This window comes from Mustela putorius, unplaced genomic scaffold (assembly GCF_011764305.1).
Source record: "Mustela putorius furo isolate JIRA1106 unplaced genomic scaffold, ASM1176430v1.1 tig00000680_pilon_pilon_pilon, whole genome shotgun sequence".
Lineage (NCBI taxonomy): Eukaryota > Metazoa > Chordata > Mammalia > Carnivora > Mustelidae > Mustela > Mustela putorius.
Window position 1 is genome coordinate 1,188,178 of NW_025421442.1, and position 27,575 is coordinate 1,215,752.

At 43.6% G+C, this 27,575-nt stretch overlaps 1 protein-coding gene across 7 annotated transcripts in view; it reads left to right on the forward strand.

Moving 5' to 3' along the window:
- Positions 1-27,575, forward strand: part of AUH (AU RNA binding methylglutaconyl-CoA hydratase) — a 131,020-nt gene that overhangs the window by 23,964 nt on the left and 79,481 nt on the right. For 6 of the 7 annotated variants that reach the window (XM_045083003.1, XM_045083005.1, XM_045083006.1 and 3 more), the window contains exon 4: positions 11,780-11,866. The exons of the other annotated variant lie outside the window; for it this stretch is intronic. In XM_045083003.1, coding sequence (XP_044938938.1) covers positions 11,780-11,866 — 87 coding nt within the window. The remainder of the gene's footprint in view (positions 1-11,779; positions 11,867-27,575) is intronic. 7 annotated transcript variants of the gene reach the window in all.

A 27,575-nucleotide genomic window follows, 5' to 3' on the forward strand; every position in this document is an offset into this window, starting at 1 on the left:
GAGACATGGAGAGGCAGTACAGGGAGTGGGAGAGGGAGAGGCAGAAGCAGGCTTTCCGCTGAGCCGGGAGCCTGATGCGGGGCGCCATCCCAGGACACTGGGATCATGACGTGAGCCAAAGGCAGATGCTTAACGACTGAGCCACCCAGGTGCCCCTGTATTCTTTCTTTTAGCTTTTATTGAACACATTTAAGAATTTAGAATTTTTAATTTTCTCCCTCTGATGACCAGGAGTAGAAAGTTGACAGAGGAAGATATTTCATCGTTATCAGATGAATAATCATCAATAGAGTCAGCAGGACTCCAGGCTCTAATCATTGAAAGTGAAGTTGATCATGTAAGGGAAATCGGAGACTGAGTGGTCAGACGACAGTGTCCCGGGTGAGTTCTCTTGAAGTCAGGACTGGAGGAGTGAGCAGTTTGTTGTGTGAACCGTGGACAGTGATTCATACAAGGAAGTGTGGAGGTGCCTTCAGTGAGTCCCTTGGTAGGAAGGACTTGCTTACGCAGTGGTTTGTGACGAGCTCTCGGACATCCCACTTTGCTAAGATGTTGTGTGTCCGTATTCCCGAATTTCCCGTAATGTTCACGCGCGATTGTTTCCTCGACGCAGCTGTAGGGGCGGGAGGTGAAGGCTGGTGCACGCCCAATGTGCGGTAGGAAGGACTAGGTGGTGTGCGGATGAAAACGCATCGTTGGCTTTGTCGCTCCAAGGTTCGTACGTCCTAAGCTGAATCTGTTTCACAGAGTACAAAGAATATGACTATTCTAACAAAATTGGGAGCTGTCAAACTTTTCAAAGCACTGCATTTCTACAGTGCAAGTTCAAGAAGAACTGCAAGTAATGATCATCTATTTTATAAAAATCTGGGATCAGATTTTTATAAAACTACATGTTCCAGGTTCATATGTGTCAGTTGATGGGCCGTTTTGTCCACATGGTGTGTCTTTGTGTGTGTGTATTTGTGTATGTATCCATATATATGAATGTCTTTGTTGTGTGTGTGTGTGTGTGTCCCCACATATATGCACATACCAGGAGTGTTTAAAAATATGGGGTTTGTATATTTATACTTTGACTAAAATGTCAAATTTGCTTTTTCATTTTTCTGTAAATTATTTGTAAAATGACCCACATATTAAATAAAACACAATGGTTTCTCATCTTCAGCTGATGAAGGTGTGCTGAGGGTCGGGGGATGCACCCGAGTGGGTCCTTGCCCTCCGCCGGCCGCGATTACGCGTTCCCGGGGCAGTACGCCTGACGGTCGGCCATCTGCTTGGCTGTAAAACCTCTCCAGATTTGAAAGGCTGTGTTGTGACTGCAAGCACTTAAGATAGAAGTCATTTACAAAAAGGTAATTAGAAGAAGTCTCCATACGTTGGGAGATTTAAAATCACTTCTGAATAACTTACGGCTCAACAGAGGAATCTTCATGTAAAATAGAGCATGTTCAGAATTACATTCTAACAAAATACTTTGAAAGTTGTGTAATACAGTTAAGATTGTATTTGAGGAAAGAATGAAGTTTTGAAGTGAATAGACTGAGAATCCAGCTGAGGCAAGACACAGATAGCTGCAGGCGAGACGTAGACAGGCCTGGAGGAAGCCGGTGCAGGTGAGCACACACGTACGACGCAGAGAACGCGGCATTAGATCAAGGGCGGAAACACACGCAATGTGCAGATCGCACAAAGACGCCAGACGTATCGATTCCATAGACATTAAACTGGTAAGGTCATGTTTGCCAATAATTGATGTCAATACATTTGAAAATTTTACGTGAAATAGATAAATTATCACAAAATAAAACTAAATCAGAACTGACTTAAGAAACAGAAAATTGACTAATCCCAGAACAGTGGAAAGATACGTGGCCCGATGATTGCAGAAAGGCATTCTACGCGGAATGTCTGGAACAGATCATTCCAGTCTCACATCGTTCTTGGAGAAGATGACGAAGACCCTTGCCCAGCTTCTTTGTGAGGCTAGGCTGACCCGGCTCTGTGCACCATGCTAGAGCCGTGCAGGAGGGAAGAGACGGGAGGCGTCTAGACGGACGCCTGCCCAGAACCCTGGGAGCATCGGCTCCCCCTGCACTGTAGATTGAGCTGTCTGGAAATCCTTGTTATCTTGACCTGATACTTGGGTTGAATGGGAGGAATAAAAGCCCTTTTGGGGTGCGAGTGAGAAAGACCAAGGTGTTTGGATTGGCAGCCCGTGTATGGACACCGGAATGACTGGGAACGTCAACTTCGATGCTGCACATATCGATACCACTACAAATCGTGGGCGTTTCATCTTCTGCTGCGGAGCAAAAGGCAGTTAAAGCTACCATTTCTTGTCCATTAGATGGGCAAGACTTAGCAAGTGTGGCAGTGCCAGGCACAGGTGCAGCGCACTGCTGGCCAGGTGTGCAGGCGGGAATACCTCGGAAACTTGTAAAGACCGCCGTCTCCATCCGTATGATCTGGCCACTGCACTCCGGGGAAAAGGACTTCAGCGACGATCTGCCAGATGGGGGTGGGGAGATTTCTAGGCATTCTAGAGGCTTTCGGGAGGAATATTCAGGAGGAATAGCTTGTTTTCAAACTGTCTAGTTGATACAGCTTACAGACGTAGGTGCACTTTCATGAGACTTCTGACCAGTCTGTGCGTGACGGTCACTCCCACCATCTTCCGTGTCACAGCGGTCCTTGCATTTCACAAGTCGTCTTGATCTTCCTTGCTTCCTTGCTCCAGGAATGGAGAAAAGGTTCTGAATTGCCAAAAAGGGTTTATTTTATTTTATTTTATTTTTAATTTGAATATTGAGAATTTCAACTGGGATCCTGTTCCTGTTCTGGCAGTTTCCAGCTCTTTGCCTAATAAAGTTCATATGGAATTGTTAAATGCTTCTTGATTACTATATGATTTTTCAAGTGGTGGATCCGAAGGAGCTGAAGATATCCGGCGGCATTGCGGAAGTGGAACTCCTTTGTTTATGTGAGAAAGCTTTCTCCACACGACTAAACTTGATAAGGAACCCTGCCTCCTCCTAGCATGGACTTGCATGCGTAGATACACGAGATAATGAGTGGAAGGAGGCAGATGGACCCAGGATCTCAGTGAGACACGTGTCCAGTGTAAGGTTGCTTTGAGTATGGAATCGTTACTGGACGTGCGCTCCAAGGCCGCTGCGGCCGGGGGTGCGCCGGTTCAGACTCGTAATGAAGTCAGTGCCGGGTAAACCACCCCCCCCGCCTTTTTTTTTTTTTTTTTTTAAGATTTTATGTATTTATTTGAGAGAGAGAGAGAGAGAGCATGAGAAGGGAGAAGGTCAGAGGGAGAAGCAGACGCCCCATGGAGCTGGGAGCCTGATGTGGGACTCGATCCCTGGACTCCGGGACCGTGACCTGAGCCGAAGGCTGTCACTTAGGTCAGTTCATTTCACCCGGTCACCCCTAGAGGAAAACTTTAAAGTTAGTGCTTTATCATAGTTACAGGAAATTTAATAAAAATTAACTCAATCCATTTATGTATTTCATTGCAAAAAAGTTTTCTATGCATAAATACTGAGTATATCAGCAAAAACAGTTACAGGAAAGAAGTAGAAATAGTAGTTCCTATAGAACAGAAACAATGTAACATTTAGGCTTTGTTCGTGTGTTAGATGTGGGTGCTTTCGTGAATCCGGTCACTGGGGTTGCACTGGGCACACTGCCATGGTCTGAGTCAGCTGTTTTGTAAGATGCCAGTGTTTAGGACCCACTGTAATCTTTACAAGTGTTTAAACGCAAGTGATAAAAGTTGTAAATGTCATATACAAAGTTTCAGTACAGCCTATTTTTCAAAATTCTTTTTAGCAGTATTTAGCAGGCATGAAAAAGGTTGAAAGACCCTTGGCTTACGCAGTAGATCTCCAAAGGGATGGGAACACACAGGGGAGCCTGTTGGAATTCCAGGGGGTTCTTCGGTCGGTGCAGTGAGAGCAGGGCCTTGTGGTCCGGCTGTTGGGGGCCAAGGAAGGTAGACCTCCTGCAGTGTGTGACAAGGAGTGCTACTGTTTCTCGTGACTTTTCTTACGTCCTCCTGGATGGTCCACTGCACGTAGAAATGAGCAGAAACCTCACACACCGTCATCTGAAGGCATATTTAAACGTGGGAATTTATATCAAAGAGTAAGTCCAGGAGTTTTAGGGGAGGGCCATTTTAGTGGGCAATATTTAAGTGAAATAGGTTTTTTTCTCAGAATTGCTAAGTTGCTAAATTACATATTAACTCTGCGTTGTGTGTCTGGTGTATTAAATACTGAACTGTGTATTTAGATGGGACGAGTTTGCAGTAGGGCCGACAGTGCAGAAGCGGTGGAAGTGAGGAAAATGTGTAGCTTGGAACCAGATACTGTTTCAGTAACGTGGCAAGCAGATGTGACTGAAGTTCATGCTACTTTCTCGGTGACACCAGGGTGACCGCACCACTGATACTGTCGTGCTGTCCACAGCCTCACCAGCCCCCACCTCTGTGGCACTGTCCTGTTCTCACCCCAAACCTTTACCACTTCCTCTGTTGGTTATTTAGTCTTTTTTCTATTGTCTTTCCCTCTCCCTTGCCTCAAAGACCCCATGTCAGAGGGGAGCTGGGAGACAGAGCAGCCCTTGGGGGGAATCTGCCTCCAAGGAAGAGGAGAGGGCGGCGGTGGCTGGAGGCGGAGCGGATGGAGTCAGGAACTTTGTTTTCACCTTTTCAGTTGGATTATAATATACATACAGACAATTGTACAAGTCTTGAGCGTGTAATACGTTTCTGTGAAATGAACTGACCTGTGCAGCCCCCCCAATTTAAGAAGTGGACCTTACGGCGGTGACCAGCAGGCCCGCAGCCTCTTTCTGTCGCTGACCGTCTCTCACCCAGAGCGACTGGGGTTCTTCTGATTTTGATCGTCAGATCCCAAGTTTGTTTGTTTTTCATCTTACGTACCTGGAATTATCCCGCAGGTACTCTTCTAAGGTTGACTTTGACTCAGCCGTGTCTGTGGGACGTGGTTTGTGCCGTTCGGCGAGGAGTGTTACAGTCCTGTTCCTCGTGGCACCTCTCTGCCATTCTGTGGGTGCCGGACGATCGGGGCGTTGCCGGGTTTTAGCTGCCGTGAATAATGCTTCTGGGAATGTGCTTTTATTCCACATTCATGTATTTCGGATATGGGTGTTTGCACTTGGGGTGGAATCACTTTCCAGAGGGATTTTGACCAGTCTGTGCTTCCAGCAGCATGAAGTCCGCGTCCCGTTGCGCTGTGCCGTCCCCAACACCTCCGCTGTGGCTGGCTTGTGAAGTTGTGTCTCCGAGCCGTGTTTGCTTGATGACTAATCATGGGTGTTCCTTTTCATCTCTTGGTTAGCCAGTCTCCTCTTTCTAGAACTATCTGAGTCTTCTGCCTGCTTTTTACCTTTTACTTTCTGTGATTTACACATGCCGGGCTTCTAGTTCCCGCATTTTTCTCAGACATTTTCTCTCTCTTTCACGTGCATATTCATTCTTGTAATGGTGTGCTTTGATGAACAGAAATATTTAATTTAATGAAGTCCAGTGTTTTCCTAAGTCTTTGGAGAAATCTTTAAAAAAATGTTGTGTATACCAAGGTCTTGAAGATATTTTTGGTTTTCATTTAGAAGTTTGATTGTTTTCCTTTTCACATTTAGGATATAATTTACCATGTATTGATGTGTGTGTGAGTCAGGTGAAGGGCCAGAACTGTGTTTTCTCGCATGAGCGTTCAGTGGTCCCAGCCCCATTTATCAGGGCGTCCGTCTGGTCTCCCTCCCGCAGTGCCATCGTTGTTATAAATCAGGTGGGTCTTTTTCAGACTTGCTGTTTTGTTCTGTTGGTTTTTTGTTTTCTTTTCTCTATTTTTGAGGCTGTATTAGTTTTCTTAATTAGAGTAGCTTTATAATAACATCTTCCTGTTTTAGTATAAATAGTCCAACTGTTTCTCCTGCAGGAGGCTTTGAAAATGCGCTTTGCATTCTTAGCTTCTCATTTTCCAGAAGCATTGGGGTTTTAATTGGAACCGCATTGACTCTTAATTCAAAGAAAATTTTTTATCTTTCAGCATGAAAGTCTTCTAAAATGAGCATGATGTATTCCTCATTTAATTAGTTCTTTAATTCATCTCAGAAGATTTTGTAGGTTTTTGTGTCAAGATGTTACTCATCTTTTGGGCGCCTGGGTGGCTCAGTGGGTTAAGCCGCTGCCTTCGGCTCAGGTCATGATCTCAGGGTCCTGGGATCGAGTCCCGCATCGGGTTCTCTGCTCAGCGGGGAGCCTGCTTCCTCCTCTCTCTCTGCCTGCCTCTCTGCCTACTTGTGATCTCTCTCTGTCAAAAAAAAAAAAAAAGATCTTATTCATCTTTTGTTAGAGTCATTCCTTGGCTCCTTGATTTCTGAATGTTACTGAGATGGTATCTTTTTTAAATTTTACACATTTCTTTTGTTAGTATATATGAAGACAGTTGATTTTTGTTTATTGAACTGTATTCTTCAACCTTACTAAATTCACTTGTTTTCATGATTTCTCAATTCTTTTGGCTATTCCTCTTATATAATGAAGTCATCTGCTCATGTGACAGTTTCATTTTTTCCCTCTGATCCATGTAACTTGAATCTTTTCTTGTACTGACTGTTTTATCTGTTACTGTCTTAGTGATTGACCTGTAAAGGTGATGGTAGTTAGAGATATTTTATTATTACTCTTAACCAGATTCAGAAAGATCCTCTTTTCTTCCTAGTTTGCTGTGAACTTCATTAAGAGTGACTGTTGATTAGATATGACAACGATAGCATGTGTGACTGAGATTGATAAATTGAACTTCTCTGAAGTTAAAACAAAAAAAAAAAATCAAGAAAGTGAAAAAAACCACAGATGGGGAGAAAATGTTTGTAAATCATATTTAGGAGAAAATACTTGTATCTAAGATATTACTCTTAACTCAGTAAGATGACAAATTGTCCAGTTAAAAAAAAAAAAGAGCAAAAGATTTGAAATGATGTTTCACCAAAGACCTGTGTGAATGGCTAATAAGCACGTGAAAAGATTCTTAACCTCATTAGTCATTAGGGAAATGCACGTTTAAACCATAACAGATACCGTTGTACTCCCATAAAATGCTATAAAAAAATGACAGGCTAGTGCTGGTGGCCTTACAAGGGTGACAGGGACCCTTAGGCGTTGCTGGTAGGAACGTAAAGCGGTGCAGCCACTGTGCAGAAACAGTGACAGCCGAGTTTTGTTGTTGCTAAGTAGAAATTTACAGTATGAGCCAGCTGTGGTGCTCCTGTGTATCTGCTCAAGACAGAATCCCGCGTCTACACAGGACCTTCCTTGTGTGTGAACGCTCGCAGTAGTATTTTTCATAGCAGTCAAAAAGTGGAAACAGCCCAGGTGTCCCTCAGGGGGGGAGTGGATAGACAAAACGTGTCTCTGTCCCTACGGAGGAATACTCTTCAGTAATAAAAAAGCCCTGATCCATTCTTGGGACGTGGGTAAGCCTGAAACACGCCGCGCTTGCCTCGTGGGAGGAGAACACAGGAACTGTCTTGTCTGTTGTACGAGTTTGTTCCTGTGGAGTGTCCGGAGCAGGCACGGGTTTAGGCAAACAGTGGCTCCCGGGGAAGCAGGTGGGAGCGGGGAGCGTCTGAGCGTGAGCCGGAGGGAATGGAAATGCTCCGCAGTTGCCCGGAGGTGCGGGTTGTACAACTTCGTAAATTCACTAACGGTTACTGAATTGTACTTAAAACGACTGAATTTTACTTCCTGTAACTTATGTCTCAAGATGGTAAAGAATGAGTTGAATTTTAAGTACTCTTTCTATGCCTACTGAAAGTTTATATGATTTTTCCCTTTTATGCTGTTAGTTTTACAAATTTAAACACTTGATGCTAAACCAGTCTTGAATCTTAGACTGAATGTAACTTGGTCTTGAAATACGGTATTTTATTTATGTTACCACTGTGTGTGCTTTACTAATATTTTGTTTAGGGATTTTTTGAGACTATATTTATGAGAAAGATTAGCCTGTCATGTTTTTTTCTTAAGGTGTTCTTAATTGGGTTTTTGTTTTGCAATTTTCCGTGTGTCAGATTCATGTTAATTTTTTTTTTTTTTTTTTAACGATTTTGTCTTTTTTAAGTCCTCTCTGTACCCATCGTGGGGCTCCAGATGACAACCCCGGGATCAGGCGTGCGCTAACCTCTGAGTCCTGCAGGCGCCCTCCCCCCGCCCATCCAGTGTTTTCGTTGTGTGTTTGGAAGAAGTTACTGTTGGAGCCGCATGAGCATGGGGTTTCCTTTGTAGCAAAGTTTTAAATTAACATATTCAGTTTCCTTCATAATTATTGGTGTTTTCAGATTTTCTCTTTGTCAGTTTTAATAAGCTGTGTTTTTTTGAAATGTGACCATTTCACGTCCTTTCTAAATGTATAGGGCCGCGGTTGTTGGTAATATTCTCTTGTTTTAATCAACGGAGAATCTGGCGTATTATCCTCTTTTCATTCTTGCTGCTCGCTTTGTTTAGGTTAAAATTCTACGTGAGTAGTTATTTTTCGGGCAGGTTCTAAATTTTTTTTTTTTTCACTTGGGTCCTTTCTCTTTAGCATTTGGTCTCGGTATGGTTTTCTTCGTGTTCACCCTGTTTTATATTTAACCTTCAGAGGTCCCGAACAGAAGCCTCTGGTGGTCTTTTTTGGCAAGCCCTGAGCTCCAACTTTTTTCTCATTTCTGTGAAATTATTTAGAAACTTATATTTGCCTTGATGTTCTCATACATTCTTACCGTCTTAGTTGTTCTCCGTTGTCCTCAAACTAGCTGCCTTATGTTTCGTATCTCGGGTTTCATGAGAGAATCGGTCTGATAATAAACTCTTCCATTAGAACTGGCAGTGAGAGTCCACATAATTTTCTTTTCTTTTTTAAGGTGAGCAGGGTTACGGTGTTCCTGTAGCTGATGGGAATGGTTCTCAGGAGAGGGATACTTGACTCTTTGTTGGCGATGCCAGCCAGGAAAGGGATGGTTGCTCGCGTGGTGGCCCTGAAGAGAGAAGGGGTGGGATCTAGGGCACGAGTTGGCTTTGGTCGTGAGCAGTTCGTCGGAAGTGAGAGGAGGAGCAGAGTGTAAGAGTCTGCTCCTGGTGCGTGGGTAGGTTTGGGGGTGGGTGTTGGTGAAACTTTTCTTCTGAGTGCATCCGTTTTCTTAGCCAGTTGGTGTCAGGTTTGGCTGGGAGGCTTGAGGTTCAAGGAGCGCGAGGTGTTAGGAAATGGCCTGAGGGTGGAGCAGGAGGGGGCTGCCGTGGGATTCCGTGGCAGCACGAAGGCCCTCGCACCCGCAGGGAGTGGTCGTGGACATGGGGGATTTACAAAGAAAGAGAAAGATGCCAGACCTCAGATACACCCGATCTTACCGGAGGAGAAATTGACAGACTCTGGAGGGATCGAGGCGAAACTGCACGTTTAGGTTCCGCGTGTTCAAGGCTCCAGGGTGCGTTTCTAAAGTAAAAACAACAGGGTGTTACAGTGTTTAACATGTAGTCTCAAGGTCACAAGGGTCCAACATCCCACGGAGAAGGGACATGATTTCTAAAACACACGCTGGATCCCGTGGCGGTCTCCACAGTGGTGAGGGCCAGACCGCCTCGTCCAGCTCTGCGGGGCCTGGGTGTGCGCCTGGACGCCCGAGCTCCCGCGGGCTCCCGACACGCGCTCTCTGGAACCGGGGCGCGGAGGCCGGTGAAAGCCCGGTCTGGAGCGCCGGTGCCGTGTCCGAGGGCACCGCCTGCGGCGTAGCCCACGCTGAGGGTCGGTGCCGCGGTCCCCCGGCCTCCTGCAGGCCCACCGCGAGCAGAGCCCCGGGGGCTCCCGTCCGCTTCTCCCCTCGGTCGCTTGGGCTCCCCTGCCGTCCGCCCTCCCCGGGCCGGCCCCGCGTTCAGCCGCGTCCACAGACCGGTGCTGGGGGCCGCGGGCCGCCGCCGCGCCTCGTGCTGTCACTTGCACTGTGTCCTCAAGCTCCACAGGTTTTTCCTCCACAAACATATCCAAGTGGCTTAACAAGTGTTTGGCCCTAAAAATATTTTTCACGGAATAAGCTTCCTAGGAAGACATACATCAGGCATTCGGAAGTGTTTAAAGCCCGGTGCAGTGAGTGGCCGTCGGCAACTTGAGCCGCGCCGTGTCACACGAGTGGCCGTCGGGGACTTGAGCCGCGCCGTGTCACACGAGTGGCCGTCGGGGACTTGAGCCGCGCCGTGTCACACGAGTGGCCGTCGGGGACTTGAGCCGCGCCGTGTCACACGAGTGGCCGTCGGGGACTTGAGCCGCGCCGTGTCACACGAGTGGCCGTCGGCGACTTGAGCCGCGCCGTGTCACACGAGTGGCCGTCGGTGACTTGAGCCGCGCCGTGTCACACTAAGCCGTTCCAGTGACCGTTGCCGGCCGCACTCCCTTCTCACAGAGCTCGCTGCGGATCGACTGTGGCATTTATCCTATCCCTGCACGTTTCACTTCCCTAAGGAGCTTTCGTTTGCTGTTTACTTATTTCTTAAGCTATGTGCCCAGTGTGGGGCTTGAACTCAGAACCCTGAGATCAAAAGTCACGTCTCCCCTGACTGAGCCCGCCAGCTGCCCCCCTCAATAGCATTCGTTTAAAGAAAAGTTATGACGGTGATGAGCATCCCGTGTGTGTTTCTGTAAATATGATAGCGTAGTGTCACTAAATCTATAAATGTGTATTAGTGTTTTAAGGTATAATAAATATACATAATTCTGTGTTCTTCAACACTTAGCTTTTTCCGTATTTCTACTTTTAATTCCTTCATTTTCATGCTGAATGTGTAATATTCTGTATAAATATATCTTAATTTTATTAAAAATTCTTCTGATGTATATTTAGGTTATTTCTGATTTTTTTTCAATTTTATATATGTTGCATTGAATGCTACTGTACATATTCCTTGGGCATATGTTTGCAATTTTCTAGGGTAAATATAGCTAAGAACTGATGAGTTGTAGGGTATGTGCTCTGACGGGAAGTGTGTGGGCTCAGAATATCCCAGCTTGGCTGGCACTTGGTATTCTGTCTAGTCCCAATTTCTTTATAACGGACTCTTCAGAGAGTAAATAGCTGAGTGTGTACCTTCTAGGTTGTCATTTTACTTTGTTTTGTATTTGTTCATGTAAATGGGAGCCATTTCTCATACAATTTTATTTTATTAAAAAGAATTCTTTGTTGAGCTACAGAGTAAGGGATCCCTTAAGAATTTCTTCTCTGCTCCAAATTTATGGCCTCTGCACCGGGTTGACGTTTATACTTCCAGCCGAATGTGGTACTGCTCAGACCGCCGGCTTTCTAGGCGCCGAGCAGGTGGCTGGCGTCCGTCTGCAGTCATTTATCTTAACACGAATGGGTTCGTTTGTATTATTAAACTAATGAATACATAATTTAAAAACATTTAATAGTTTTTAATAGAATAACTATTGGTAGATACCATCTCAAGGAAACCTCTTCCTCTAAGAGTGTAAAGGGGCCCCGAGACACCAGGTTCCAGAACCGCTGCTGTGGGCACATGCGGTATGAGCAGGTGTTTCACTCTTTCCTGTGCTGGTCTTCGAGAGGGAAAACCTAAGTAACTTACTTCCTTCAGTGGGTAAATTCAGTTGATATTCAAGTTACCTGTGAATCTTAAGTAAATTTTCAATTCATTGCCTTAAAATCTTGTTTCTAACTAGACTGTGTTTGTAAATAAAATACTTTGCAGGTGCTGACCTTAAGGAGAGAGTCAAAATGAATCCCAGTGAAGTTGGTCCTTTCGTCTCCAAAATAAGAGCGGTGATTAATGAAATCGGTAAGCTCAGTTTAACTCCTTTTAGCATGCTGAAGATGACCGTAAATGTCAGACTTCGAGAGTTGCACGCGGTCCTTCCGTAGAAGCTTTCGCTAGGGTACTTACTTACCGTGTTGTTAGATAATCATCATCTCTAGCGGGTTGCTGTGGAGCGCAATGTAATATACTTGACTTGAAAAATTGTGAAAAATATTTTATAAAGATGCTTCCTATACGTGATGACATGGCGTGTGAAGGTGGTTATTAGCAGCCAAAGAGAATGTCTCCCTGCATATAACTGCATACACACATATTTACGCATTTGGCATTGTGTTGTTGCTTGTGTAGATAGGATCATGCTATTTCCTTAGAATTAGAGACTTCTGGGTAATATGAATGTCTCAGTGCATATCAACCTACTGGATTATTAATACTTTTTATTATATTGCGGTGTAGTAATCCACAGCATTGTCATATCTGAAATTTTAAATTACTTCATTAATGTGTAGGGATTTCTTTCCATTTTTTGTTATTTATAATAAAGCAGTGAGTATCTTTGTATCAAGTCTTCGAGAGCGTTAGAATGTGTACTTACAGGATAGATTCCTGAACGTGGCATTGCAATTCTAGGTATCATGTGTTTTTTTTTTTTTTAATATTTATTTATTTATTTGACAGAGAGAGATCACAAGGAGGCAGAGAGGCAGGCAGAGAGAGAGGAGGAAGCAGGCTCCCTGCTGAGCAGAGAGCCCGATGCGGGGCTCGATCCCAGGACCCTGAGACCATGACCTGAGCCAAAGGCAGAGGCTTAAACCACTGAGCCACCCAGGCGCCCTATGTTGTTTTATATTTTAATCATTTTTACCAGATTATATTCCAAGAAGATTGTCATAATTTACATTCCCATCACTTACATGACGGTACTTGTCTCTTCATATTTTTGCCAGCATTTAATGTTGCTGCTTTTCAAGTTTGCCAAGGTTTAAAACAAAAGACATCTTAACATTTTATTGTATTTGAATAAATTTATTTTTTGAATCTTCGCATTTTATTTTGCTTTTGGCAGATGCTTTCCTGTTAGACTTTGTCCCCGCTGTGTGGATCGCCCCTTCGCGGCGCTCCCCCTCCCCTGCGCAGCGCTCATTAACAAGTGCGCAGCGACGGCCTCTCATTGTCAGTGTGTTACGATGCCGGCTCCTGGTGCCCGGCTCCTGGTGCGTCACCCTGACTTGTGCCGGTATTAAATCTTGAGGGTATGACGTTCCCTTGTTACTCTTTTTCTTTTCTCCGTGAAGATTTTCTTTGGTTCCCACATGTCAGTTCTTCCAGATGAATTTGGAATTGCTAGTTTTTAAAGCAAGGGGGGAAACTGCTGTCGCGGGCTTTGATTGGAATTTCTCTGAATCTTATTTAGAATTGGCGTTTTTGTAATACTGATTCTTTCCATCTGTGATGTGTATGGGTTTCATTCCGTGTGTTTGGCCGGGGTGGGGGGGTGTCTTTTTTTTTTAATGTTCTTCAAGAAAGTTTTCTTGACTTTTGCCTTGCTAGGTCTTCCGTCTTTTTCTCCAGCTCAGATTTACACTTGCTCTTTTATAGCATTTATTCCTTTGAACGGGACCTTTTGCTCCTGGTGAAATCTGGTTATTGTAGTTCTGTAGGAAAGTGACGAAGTTTCAAGTGCTTATTTTATGTAACAGCAGCTTGATAATTACTTTTATTAGCTGTTGTTACTTCTAGGTTAATTTTTTTGTGTTTTCCAGGTGAAAGTTCATTATCTGTAAATAATGCTGTTTTTAGTTTTGCTTCTCCTAGCATTTTACTCTTAGGTATTTTTCATGTTTATATTGGTAAGCCGGTTGGTACAACACTCAGTGGTTGCAGTGTGTCCATCTCTATCTTCCTTGTCTTTCTTCGACTCTGATGAGTGCTTTTAGTGTTTGCCAGTAATCAGCAAGTTCGGGGAGTTTTCTTCTATTTCACCTCCTTAGGCGTTGTTACTGTTTTTCCATCAGGAGCACGTGTTCATGTGTCAAATGCGTTTTTGGTGCATGTCAGCATTTATGCTGTTGAGCCGTAGCAATGTGGGGGTGTATTGAACGGTGTGTGTTACTTTTTGACTCCCCGAGACTTAACTGCAGAAGCCTCCCCTTGGCCAGAAGCCTTACTGATAACAGAAATAGTTGCTAATACATACCTGATGTGTTATAGGTATTATATAGTATATTCTTACAATAAAGTAGTAACATTTTAATAATAATTAAATATTAATATAGTAAATTTCTTAGAATAACGTAAGCTAGAGAAAATAAAATGTTACTGAGGAAATCATGAGGAAGAGAAAATACATTTACAGTACTGTCCTGTATTTCCTGAAAAAAATCTCTGTATAAATAGACCTGCACAATTCAAACCCGTGTTGTTCAAGGATGAGCTGCAACTGAATATACTAGAATTTATCTTATTTAGCCTGTAGTATGCTGAATTGTATTAGTAGAGTTATTAATGCTGTGCTGGCTTCGCGTTACTAGAATCAGCGCCACCTGGTCATGGTGGTTAGTGGCTGTAGCGGTTTTTAATATAAACGGGGGATTCAATTTTTATGTGTTTTGCTGTGATCAGTCTTCCAGTTTTTTGTCTGTTCCCCTTTTCTGGTTTAGTATCAAGGTGGTTTAACTTCGTAGAATGAGGTGAAAAGCTCTCTTTTTCTCTGTGCTGTGCAGGGCAGTCCTCTGTTCTTTCAGCTTGGTAGAATTTGACCATGTAACATTTTGGGGGGCTTGTGTGGTTTTGTTTACTTACTTTTTGTGTTTTAGAGTTCAGTTTTAGAATATATTTGTTTTGATTTCTGGAATGGTTGTTGTCAACTTTCTACCTTTTCTGAACGCCGTGCTGCTGTTTCTAGTGGCTCTGCTTTGCTTCTCTCTTCGTTTCCGGCCTCATGGTCAGATCCGATGTCCCCTGAGACAGAGCACCGACTTGGTTTCCATGTTGGTCAGAGAGCCTGATCCTGGATGTAGAGGTTGATGTTGTCTTTAACTTTGTACGTGTGGGAGGAGGAGTGGCCGAGACTGTCCAGTTGTAAACATTACCTTGATGTTTTTTCCAAGCTTCTTTTTTTTATATTGATTTTGAAATTAGAATTTTTCTGGGACATTTAAAATGAAGGATGTTTCTGTTTTTTCAATGGCATTTTCTTTTCAGTGATTGTAGCTGTAGCATTTCTGTCTGAATCCTAATCCAGTCTACTTTTTTCTGCCCCACAAGTTCCCCAGTTTTTGTTAATAATACTTTTTATTACAACCTTACAATGGACATGAATTTTTTCTTAAAAGATTTTATTTATTTATTTGACAGAGATCACAAGTACGCAGAGAGGCAGGCAGAGAGAGAAAGGGGGAAGCAGGCTCCCTGCCAAGCAGAGAGCCCAACGTGGGGCTCGATGCCAGGACCCCAAGATCATGAGCCGAGCTGAAGGCAGAGGCTCAACCCACTGAGCCACCCAGGCGCCCTTGGACATGAAATTGTTAAGTTGTCTTTTGTGGAGACTTACTGAGATTTGAAGGGGCAGATAGAAACTAAGTGGCTTGACCTAATCTACTCATTTAATATATTAACGCAGGGCAGGCCGACTTTTTTTTAAAGGGACAGATACTGACTTAGGCTTTGTATGTTCTGTTTTGTGGTTATGCACCTTTTTTTCCCCCCCGTATAGTTGGAATCATATAGTATGTATCCTTTTCAGATTGGCTTCTTTCACTTAGTAGCCACTTGAAAGTTTTCTCCCTTTTTATGCCTTGCTGTCTTGTGTTTCTAATGTTGTTCTGTGTTTCTGGTGCTGAATAAAATACTCCATTGTTTGGATGGACCACAGTTCTTTTATCCATTTACCTACTGAAGGACATCTTGGTGGCTTCCAAGTTTTGACAGTTTTGAATAAAGCTGCTAGAAACACCTGTATTTCATAGAAACATCTATGTGTGGACACAGGTTTAATGCTTTTGAGAAAATAACAGGAAGCATAATTACAGGATCAAATGGCAAGAGTGTTTCGTTTTGTAAAAAAAAACAAAAAACCCTGCCTCACTGTCTTCCAAAGTAAGTGTGCCACTTTGCATTCCCGCCAGCGATGGAGGAGGTTTCTGTAGCTCCACATCTTTGTCAGCATTTGATGCCAGTGTTCCAGATTTGAGCCAGGCTAATAGGTGTATAGTGGTATCTTGTTTTAATTTGTATTTCTGTGATGATCCGTGATGCGGAACATCTTTTTAATCTGCTTGTTTCCTGTCTGTATACCCAGGGTGAGGTGGCTGTCGAGATTTTGGCCCAGTTTCTAATTGAGTTGTTGTATTTCTTGTGGAGTTCAAGAGTTCTTTGTAGGTATTAAATAATAGTTCTTTATCATATATCAGAAAATTCTGTATTTTCTCCCAGCTTGTAGCTTTCATTGTAGTCTTATTCTCTTGACGTTATCTTTTGTAATAAGTCTTTCATTTTAGTGAAGTGCAGTTCATTATTTCTTTCATGGATTTTGCTTTTGGTGTTGTAAGTAAAAAGTTTTCTGTCTGCTAGGTCATCTAGGTTTTCTCTGTTATCTTCTAGAAGTTTTATAGTCTTGTGCTTTACAAAGTTAGATGTGTGATCCATTTTGAGTTAATTTTTGTAAAGGGCATATAAGGCCCGTTTGTGTGTAGATTCTTGATTTTGCTGGAGAATGTTGCTGTTTCAGTATCATTTGTTGGAAAGCTATCTATGCTCCGTTGTATTGCTTTTTTGTCTTTGTCAAAGATCAGTTGATTTATGGGTGTCTGTTTCTGAGTTTTCTGTTTTATTCCTTGGTCCATTTGTCTGTTCTTTGGCCAGTAACCACACTGGCTTGTTTACTGTAGCTTTACAATGAGTCTGCACGTTGGGTAGTGTCAGTGACACAACTTTTTTCTTCTCCATTACTACTGTATTGGCTGTTCTGGGTCTTTTGCCACTACACATAAACTTGGAAATTAGTTTGTTGATAGCCACAAAAAATAACTTGTAGGGATTTTGCTTGAGATTGCATCTAATCTATAATTCAAATTAGGAGGAACTGACACCTTGACAATACAGAGTCCTCCTGTCCAGGAACATGAACTGTCTCTTCATTTATTTAATTCTTTGATTTCATACTTAGTTTTATATTTTTTCTCATATAGCTCTTGTACACATTTTGTTGGGTTTATACCTAAGTATTTTACTATGAGGGATGTTAATGTAAGTGATGTTAATGTAACTGTTTCTAACTTAAAATTCCACTTGTTCGTTGTTGGTATGTGGAAAAATAATTGACTTTTGTATATTTACCCTGTGTCTTGCAACCTTGGTATAATTGTGTATTTGTTCTACAAATTTTTTTGTTAATTCTCTCCTATCTTCTGTGTTGTAGACAGTCATGTCATTTGAAAGCAAAGACAGTTTGATGTCTTCTTTCTCAATCTGTATTACCTTTCATTTCCTTTTTTTGTTTAATTACATTTGCAAAGATTTTTAGTATAATGTTGAAAAGAACTAGTGATAGGAGACATCCTTGCCATGTACTAGGTACTCAACTTTGACAGATAGTGCTGAAGCAGTCGCAGACATAATGTATTAAACAAATGTGTGTTTCTCTGTTTCAGTAAAACTATATGCACTGTGAATTTAACTTTTAAATAGTTTCCACGTGTTATGAAACAGTTTATTTTATTTGTTTACTTTTTTCCAGCTGCTTAAAAATATAGAAACCATATTAGCTCACAGGTTTTACTAAAACAGGCACTTCTCTTCCTTCCTCCCGTCATGCATCCATTTCTTCTAGCTCCGATGTCTCCTGTCTTCTTTATTTTTCCTGTTTTTTGGAATTCTAATCTTCCACCTTTTTTTTTTTTTTTTAGTTTTAGTTTTAGTTTTTTGGTTTTTTTAAAGAAATCTACTGACTTCTAGTTCTGATTTGGATAACTTGCTTCGTGTTTGGTTCAGACCTTTTTGATTTTTGCATTTTGGAGATGTAAAGGTTTTAAGGTGTTTGTGTCCTTTCCTAGGGAGTTTAAGGCATTATTCATGGATCAGGAATGGAGCACAATTCTTACAAATGAGTTGGAGGTTGGAGAATGGAGAGCAGAGTAAAAAGAAAACCAAAAACCAAAAGAAAGTTCATCAAACGTTAACAAAATGTTAAGAGGATAAAAGGGGTACAATCTTAGGATGAATTAAATAATAAGATGAAATAAGTCTGGTAATCACCATTAATGTCAGTTGACTAAACTTGTTAAAGTCATGGATGTTCAGATTTGATTAAGAAAGTGTGTATTGTTTGTAGTCGCTACCTCTGTTGTAGCCTTTTTCATACCAGGAGATTAGGAGTCATACTCTTTAAGACAAAAACCGTTAGTAGTAAGAGAAGGACACTGCATGTACTAAAAGGTTAAATTTTCCAGAAGATTAAACTTGTATGTTTCTGAAAACAGAGATCTAAAAGTATACAAATAAATGAAGCTATATTGGATATGTATAGGATAAATTGGCAAATCCTTCATCATTGTGGATGATTTCAGCTCCTCTCTCCCAACTTACCATGAGTTTGAAAGACAAAAGTTAAAAATAAAGATCTGAACAATGTGTGTATCAAAGTTGACTTAAAAGACCCTTAACCCCAAATCGGAGAACATGTGTACTTCTCACGAGCCTACAGACCATTCGCAAAAATGAATCATGTGCTGGACCCTAAGATCTCTGTTAAATTTCAGAAGATTAATACATAGAGACCATGCTCTCTGTTCATAATGCAACTAAGTTAGAAATAAAATAAACCAACTTAGAGATTTAAAGACCATATATTTATAAATTAAAAAAAAGAACTGCTAAGTTAATTATTGGTCAAAGAAGGAACTATTAAAGGAAAAAGTACTAAGACTGAGTGAATATAAAATTTCTGTATATCCGAAATTTTGAGATTTGATTAAAGTGATAGTTTGAGGGGAAGGTCACAGTTTAAGTGCCTGTGTTAGCAAGGGAAAACCACCGGCAATAAGTGGCACACATTGCCTTAAAAAGCTATGAACCCAAAGAAAGGGGAAGGAAGGCAGTATTACAGGGCTGCGGAGTTACTGAGGCAGAAGCTGCAGTTGCAGTGGGGAGTCGGCCTGAGGCCGCGCCTCTAGCAAAGCGGGAGAGGATCCTGGACGGGTGTCACAGACGGAAGGAGGGACGGGATCGCAGGTAAAGCAGAGACTGTGTCGCTTGTGGGAAGGGCTGAGGCAGTCTTTATGCCAGTAAAGAAGTTCTTGTCTCAGAAGGAATCGTATTCTGGAGTAACCCTGTTCCCACGGGAGAGACTGAGTAGGGGTTGGCAGTCTGCTCACAGAGACAGTACCAGGCCTAGCTTCACAAGCTCGGTGGTGTGCCGGCGGGTGGTGTGCCGGCTTGGTGCAGCCTTCCACGGACTCCTCCGCCCAACGGGGCAGCGAGACTTTATTCCTAAACTCAGTGTTTTTGATTAGCATGACTTTCACATGCACATGTGACAGAAACAATAGAACAGAGAGTGAGAGGAGCCCGTCCTGCTTAGGAACATGGATGAAATCCAATAGGTTTAGAAATAAAAAGACCATGTTGGATTTTCTCAGGAATATAAGGGGGAGGAGGAGGTTCCCATTTGAAAATCTCTAATTTGTGACGTTAGTCATTTAAAATAAAATCATGTTTTGTCTTACTAGATTAATGAAAAGAATTTGAGATGTCAGATCCCTCCTTAGAGAAAGGTTCAGGCACACAAGAAAGAGAAGGGAAGTTCCTTAGCTTGATGAGAGGTGTCTGTTTCTTAGCAGTAAAACCTAAGAGTCCTAGGAGTCATCTCTCCAAATCAGGAAGAAACAAAGGCCCATCGCTACCACCTCCATACAGCAGTGCTCTGACAGTCCTGGCCGGTGTGCAAAGGCAAGAAAATAGAAATAAAAGAAGGACACAAAGAAGAAATACAGCACTGCCTGCCTCAAGTGGTATGATTGTCTTGGTTGAAATCTCAAAGGATCAACAGATTATTCAGGATATGAGTGTCTCGACAGAGCCAAATATAGATGCGTGTTTAAAAATAATTAATTGTTCTTTACCAGCAACAGCCAAGAAATGTCAGTCAAGAAAAGATCCTACTGACAGCAGGAAAAAAATGAATCTAGAAAAATGTGAGCTATTTCCAAATTGTGAAACTTTGTCAGAAGATGTTAAAAAGATTAAATGGAGACACGTTATCTTCTTGGATAGGAGGACACAGTATCCAGAAGATGATTCTCACGAATGATTCCGCGTACGGATTCACTGTAATCACACTTACGTTCTCAGCACGAATTTTGTGAGGAATCTGATGAGCATAAAGAAGCATAATGAAGCCAGACACTGCTGAAGAAGCAGCAGAGGGCCCTGGCCTTAGCAGCACTCAAGACTTACGCTACAGATGTGTGAATTAAGTTGGTACGCGATGGGCTTTCGGATAGACAAACGCACTGCGGAATGGCCTGCAGACGGCTGGCAGACATTCGTAAATGGGGCACTGCCGCCGGGGAGAGGAGGTGTTTGTGACAGAAAGTGGACGTCTGTGATCTTTTTTTTGAAGATTTTATTTATTTATTTGACAGAGAGAGATCACAAGCAGGCACAGAGGCAGGCAGAGAAGGGGGGAAGCAGGCTCCCCACCGAGCAGAGACCCCCGATGCCGGTCTCGATCCCAGGACCCTGAGACCTTGACCTGAGCCGAAGGCAGAGGCTTAACTCACTGAGCCACCCAGGCGCCCCTATGTCTGTGATCTTGACAGAGTAAAATTGTTAAAATGCAGCCCGTAAAAGGAAAAGTCTATAAATTTTACCAAATTAAACTTAAGAACATTTGTTCATTAGAAGGTGCTATAAAGAAATTAGAAAGGAAAGCCACAGACTGGGAAGAAATACTCGAAACACATAGCTGCTGAGGTGTGTGTGCGTGCGTGCGTGTGCCTGCACGTGTGAATCAGCAGGGACGTGTGTGTGCCACCTGGGAGTGTGTAAGACGGCAGGAGAGAGTCCTGTCTCACACATCTGTGAGATAAGCCACGTATTCTGTGCCTGAAACTACCACGAGCTGCTGAAGAAGCGGGACACGAACTGACGTAGGTGTGGCGGAGGACGGTGTGCTGCTGTCTTACGGCGTCGAACACTCACGTTCCACGCGACCTCGAACGTTCACTTGCTGTAGAAGGCATTTACCTAGGGGGTAAGCCTAAGCCCTTTAACACTGCTTCCATGGGACCCGTAGTAAAGTTCATCCCAGTCGACACATAGGGTGGCACCAAGGGTTCCCGCAAATAGTAACCTTCCTCTGTGCGCTGCATTCGGGCGCTGTGCTCGCTTGTTTTTAAACTACCTGATAGGACCCAGTGAATGTGTTGCTGCTTGGAGTCTGTGCATTTTGTGCATGTGTCCTTGGGAAGCTTATGCCAGAATATAAGAGAAAGGTTTTCTAGTAGCAATATTGTTAATAAAAAGCTGAAGTCAACCAGCTTTCCGCAGCAGGGGAACGGATGGGCGGCTTTGTGGCTTTGTGCGCTTGTGCGGTACATAAATGAATAACCGGGAGTGTAACAACACAGGTAAATCTTTGAAACATCGAATTAAAACAAGGGATTTTTTATCGAACTGAAAGCATACAGAACAGTATATAATGCAGAAGTGTGTGTGTACTGCCGTCACGCACGGGCACAGCCACAGGAAGAGTGAGAGGGCGGTCCGCCCGCAGGGAGGTCTCCGTAGGCAGGACGCTGCGTTTGGGAAGGCAGCCGGCCAGCCGGTGAGGCGCGCTCGGGCGCAGGGGGTTGCCCACGGGTCTTACGTCGGTGATCCCGAGGAAGTCTGCTGTTAGCGCCTCCTTCCGTGGGTATGCCTTACACGGTCTTCATATTTGCCAAATTAGATCAGTTTTTAAAATACTCATTTATCTTGAATTCTGCAGACATTTCCAGTGTTACTTTTTGAATGATTTATATTTTCCACCTTGATTCTTATTTTCAGGAGAAGCCAGAATTCTAGATTTTTTTTTAGAAAAAATCTCCTAGTTAGGTTTTCAGGAGAGAGGAAAAAACCCTTTGAATGTGCAACACAGTTGGTTTATGGACCAGATTCTACACGGAGGCCTGCAGCCTACTTGTTGGTCCTTCCCCACCAGTTCTGCCGGTGCGGTCAGTTGGTTTTCTGTCCAGGGCTTCTGAAGGTCAGTGTGTCTACGGAGAGGTCTTGTCTGGAGGATGGGAGTGGATGCGGCAGGTGAGAACCCTCCCTGGCACTCGTGGGGCTCTTTCGTACGCAGACGTGTTGACGCCTGTTCCTGGAGGCTCGGGAGGACTGCTGCTCTTCAAAAACTGGGTGAGCTGCTTGTCACAGCCCTTGTGGCCCCATCAGTAGTGGTGTGAATCAGAGTATATCCTGCCTGTCTGATACCACTTTTTCCTCTTGCTCTGTTATCTTTGCATTTTCCACACCTGGAGAATCTTTCTCTGGGGTCTCAACGGCCACGGAATTCCTTCTTGACCGTGGTGGCCCCTGCGTCCCTCTTGTTTGTAATGGAAGAGTCTGTAAGGAACTGACGGGAATGGGACTCATTTGGAAGTTGTTCTCTGTTATTAAAATACAGATCTGAAAGAAGTTCTGTATTTTATTCCCCATCACTAAATTCCTTACTTAATGCTCCTACCTTCTTAGAAAGGCTCTTCTTAGAAAGTAGCTCCAAAATCCTAGAACAAAACTTGGTTCTGTTGCTCTTTTCAAAGAGAAAAGGCTCTTTTTGAGATGTTTCATTGTAAAGAAATGGTGAATTCTCAGATATCTCCAAGGTTAATCACTGTTTCAAGTTCCTTCCCCTTTCAGGGGAAGCCTAGGTTGGGAGCAGTAACAGGTTATTCTGAGATCTGAGGCTGAGCAGGCCGCCACAGCTGCTCAGCCGTGAGATGGTCTGCATCTCCTGAGAGCTGCTGGTCTGAACTTCCCGCCCCTTCTCCGTCTGCACCTCCCTTCCTGTTTTCCCTTGTGACATGGGCTTACCACTGTTGGGGCTCCCGCTGCAGAGGTGTTACTTCCTTCCTGATGGCCAGGCTTGACTCATTAGATGGTGTTTCATAAACAGCTAGAAAACATGCAGAATTCTCTCTCAGATCGACAGTCTGCGGGAGCTAGTCTACTTCCTTCGCAGGTTGAGGTCTCTACAAATTGTCGTCTAATGATAAAGAGATATTTGAAATAGGTTTTCACCAGAATATTCAGTTGTAGAATCGATGTTCCTTAGTAACCCTTTAAAATGCCAGGCATTTCCAGCTGAAGCTCTTTAACGTTTCAAGACTAGGCTGAAAAGAACCAGAGAGGAGACTCAGAGGGAGACATAGGAGGAAGACAGTTCTCTGAGAGCCAGGTGAAGAAAGTCCTTGATCTGGGGGGCCTCGATCACACGCTGCCGCCGTGTCCAGGAGGACGCACAGGCAGAACGGACGGCTGAGTCCGGCAGCGCCGTCGGCACCGGCGCGTCTGCGCGGATCCTTCTGGAGCTGATCGCTGGGGCCCGGGGCAGCTGCTTCCTGGCCGGCTGGCCGTGGTGGAAGAGCTCCATCCTTGGACAGTTGTGGACGGCCCCTTAGACAGACTGTTGGGCTTTCTGGTGTAGGTCCTTGGAGAAAGAACTAGTTATCTGAAACTTGTGCTGGTTATGGATGAAAACTTGCCATTGTTCGATTTCCTCTAAGTAAACTGTAGGTGAGGGTTTTGGAAGGTTTCTTTTTTTTTCCTTGAAACTTTGTATACACCTTTCTTTGTAGCATGAAGTCTGATTTACTCTGGGATAAGACACAGCTTTGAAACATGAATAAGGTCTGATCAACATTTTGCTAAAGGTTAGAAAGTGTACCTGTTGGCTTCATGCATTTCGTCGTCACATTTTTTTAATGACACAACACGTTACACTGAGGCCTGTGCTTTGTAAAGGTGTAAGTCCACTTAAAACTCCCTAGGGTCCCATTTTAATATTTAGACATTCTTGAGGGATGAATGCAAAAGGGCTTGCATACGATTCCAGATATACCCCTTTTACGCTTTCCGCTGACTCCGAGGCACCCGGTGCGCACAGAGTCAGACGTCGCCGCCGTTTATCGTTTGCCCAGAGAAGTTGCCATAAGGTGTTTACTTGCTGCAGAAGAGTGGCGTTCATCCGTTACCTTTGTGCGGTGAGCTTCTGGGAATTGTGATTGTTTTTTTTTTTGTTTGTTTGATAGTTTATCACCGTTATACCATTCAGAGCTTTTTCAGACACTCATTTGTGTGTCGCTTGACCTGAAACAGGACTTACTGTCAAATTACTTCCCTAGTGCCACATTGACTGCTACCACACCCGGTTGGAAGGTTGTATACTTGCTGCATTTCCTCTGCTATGCGCTGGTTATTTGACTTGGATTTTAGATGTGTTAAGAACTGTTTAGTAAAGAACCTTTATTTATTTATTTATAAAGATTTTTACTTATTTATTTGACAGAGAGGAAAATCACAAGTGGTGGGGGGGAGTGGGGGAACGGGTGGGGGGGAAGCAGGGTCCCGGCTGAGCAGAGAGCCCGATGCGGGGCTTGATCCCAGGACCCTGAGATCATGACCTGAGCCGAAGACAGAGGCTTAATCCATTGAGCCACCCAGGCGCCCCAGTAAAGAACATTTTTGAGGTTTGCAGAATTGTCAGTCTGCCGGCTTGACCCAAAATATTTACGTTCACTGCGCCTATTTTTATTTGTTTGAAGGTCAAGGGAATTTTTTAAATAATTAGTTTTGTTAAATTAGATGAATTTCAGCCTGTATTTTTATCTTTCCCCCTAACCTGATGTAGTCAGTAGAAACTGGAAGAGCTCAGTTACGGTGTGTAAGGGAGCGACTGTGGACACTCATGTTAACTGTCCTTCCTAGTTGCCAAGTGGAAACTTCCAGATCCTGCGTCCCGTTCCCTTCCTCCTCTCGTCATCTGACGGAGGCGGCCGGCGCGAGGATCCGGGAGCCGCTTGTCTTCCCTTGGAAGTGCTCCATCCCCGCCTGCTGAGTCACAGTTTCGAATCCAGTTACACTTCGCTTGGCAACTTCTCCTCCCTTTGTCGAATTCTTTGCTTTTGCTGAGTCCCACTGGGTATTAATCACACTCTGACTTGGCATGGTGGTGCGCAAAGGATACTGTTTTGCTAAATATAGCCAAAGAAGCAGGCTTATCAACGAGCTCGGTCGCTCACTCTAAAACACTACCCTGGAATATTCTAGAATTTCACTTTCAGTCTTTTTGAAGGGAAAAGGGAAATACTTGCATCATTTCTGAGCCTTTTCATGTTTGCTAGCTTTGAATTCCATAAGGAATATCTGAGTGTGTGTTTAATGAAAAAATTAGAACTTCTTTAACAGCTTTCCCCCATTCCGTTTCTGTCCACATAAGTAATTACCGCTAGTGCCCTGATTTAATATTGTAATATTTATTGATTTTAGTATTTGTCGGCCTTTTCTTGGCTGCTACGTGAATATATATTTGTATGCTTACATTGATTTAGATTATATGCAAACACATATATGAAAATGACCACACGCATAAGTTGTCTGTATTTAAGTTTTATTTATGGAAATTAATACTTTTCTAGGAATTATCCATTTCACCTAGATTTTCAAATGCATCAGTGTGAAGCCGTTGGTAACGTTCTCTTAGTGTCTCTGAGCAGTCCGCAGTGGCTGTCTCCTCTCACGCTGCGTGGGCCGGCTGGGGGGCTCGCTCTGTCTGCTGCTGGGGTCTGCCTCCCTGTAGGTTTATCTAGTACACATTTCAGAAATCTGTTTTGGGCTTTGTTAATCCCGTCTCTTGTTTCTGTTTTATTAATTTCCATCCTGATTTTCATTAAATTTTGTTTCTTCAGGATACATGGGCTGCTTTCTTTTAAACCCATGACAAGGGATGTTTGGTTCACTGTTCTCTGCCGATTTGACTCGTGCCAGACCTTCTTTCTGTGTGTCTGTCTCCCCTTCCGTCTCCCGTGTGTTCCTCCTTCCTTCCCACCGAACACTTTACAGCTCCACTGGTTTTTCAGAAGCTGCACCCAATTCGTTACAAACATTGAGTTTTTTATTTCATTTTACAATACTTTTTCGTTCTTTTAAAAAACTGTTTTGTCACTTTCTGTCATTTACAGTTTCATGCATGGCTTCATGTCTTTATTTGAGAGTCAGCGTTAGAAGATCATGGATCTCAGATTTGTATGGGTGTTTTCTTAATGTTTTTTCCTACTGTAGCTCGTTTTCGTGGTTATCCTTTGTATGATAAACATTGTATTTGAAAAATTATTTCTGGGAATAGTTTGGAGTCTAGTGTTCTGTAGTGTGGAATGTTTTACCATTGCATTTAAAAGACTTGTTTCCCTGTATTATTTGCTATAGACATACCATAATGTATGTGATTATTTCCTTCATTGATGGACATTTGGATAATTTTAGTTTTTTTACTATGACAAACAACAGTGCAGAAAACATCATCCATATTATACGGTATCTAAGGGAAATCCTCCTTCTGTCTAAGGTCTGGAATAAATTGAAAAATAAAATAAAGTATAGAAACAGGGACAAAATGTTCTCTTGATCACCGATACAGCCAAGCTGAAGGTTGTGGCTTAGATCTGTTGATGAGGAGGTTTGCTCATTTGGCTGTCCCCTCTCAGGCCGGCTTCCCCACCACAGCGACCGGGTCGGCACCTGAAGTTGCCCGTGGAAGCTAGCCCGGCGCCGGCACTGTGTGACTCCCGGGGCACTCTTCACAGGGGCGTGGAGGAGGATCGGTGTTCTGGGAGCGAAGCAGGGGTAGCTGAGCTAAGGATAAGCCCATTTGTTTTCTCTTGTCCTGTCCGTTTAAATAAATGATTTGTTGGGGTAGAAGAGATTTAGGGGCTGGAGTGCTGAGAGTGTGGGTCCCATTTCTGACAGGGAGGCATCGGGGAGGAAGAACATCTCTGTACAGCCGTGTGCACTGGACATTTTGCAGGCGCGAAGGTGGCCTTGCTGGGAATGACCTCTGGAGGCAGGGGCTGGAGTCCTGACCTTCCACGGGACCCGTCCTCAGCCGTGGAGCCTGCAGTCTCTGCCCGGCCACTAAAACAGGGAAGACTTGTGCCCTCAGCCCATCTGTATTTGTCTGTCCCCAACTAGCTAGTGTTTTTGTTTTGATTTTTAGTTTAATCATTATATAACGGCCAGAGAGGGGCTGTAATGTTTGTGCTGTGACGAATTTGTTGTTTCTCATGTGTTTGCTTTGTGGATGCCCCTGCTGTGGTGTTTTGTGTGCAGTGGACATTTTGTTGCTGCTAGACCTTCCTTGTGGACTTTCCCCTTATTAAGCCTAAAGTGCTTCTCCTTTGCCCATGTAATGCTTTTGCTCAGATGTCTCCCATTACTTGTTAGGATCCTGGGATGACTCTTTGTGTTGGACTCTGGGACACGCCCTACCCATCCTTCAGGTTTTTAAAATTTTATTTCTTGGGGCACCTGGGTGGCTCAGTGGGTTAAGCCGCTGCCTTCGGCTCAGGTCATGATCTCAGGGTCCTGGGATCGAGTTCCGCATCGGGCTCTCTGCTCAGTGGGGAGCCTGGTTCCCTCTCTCTCTCTCTCTGCCTGCCTCTCCATCTACTTGTGATCTCTCTCTGTCAAATAAATA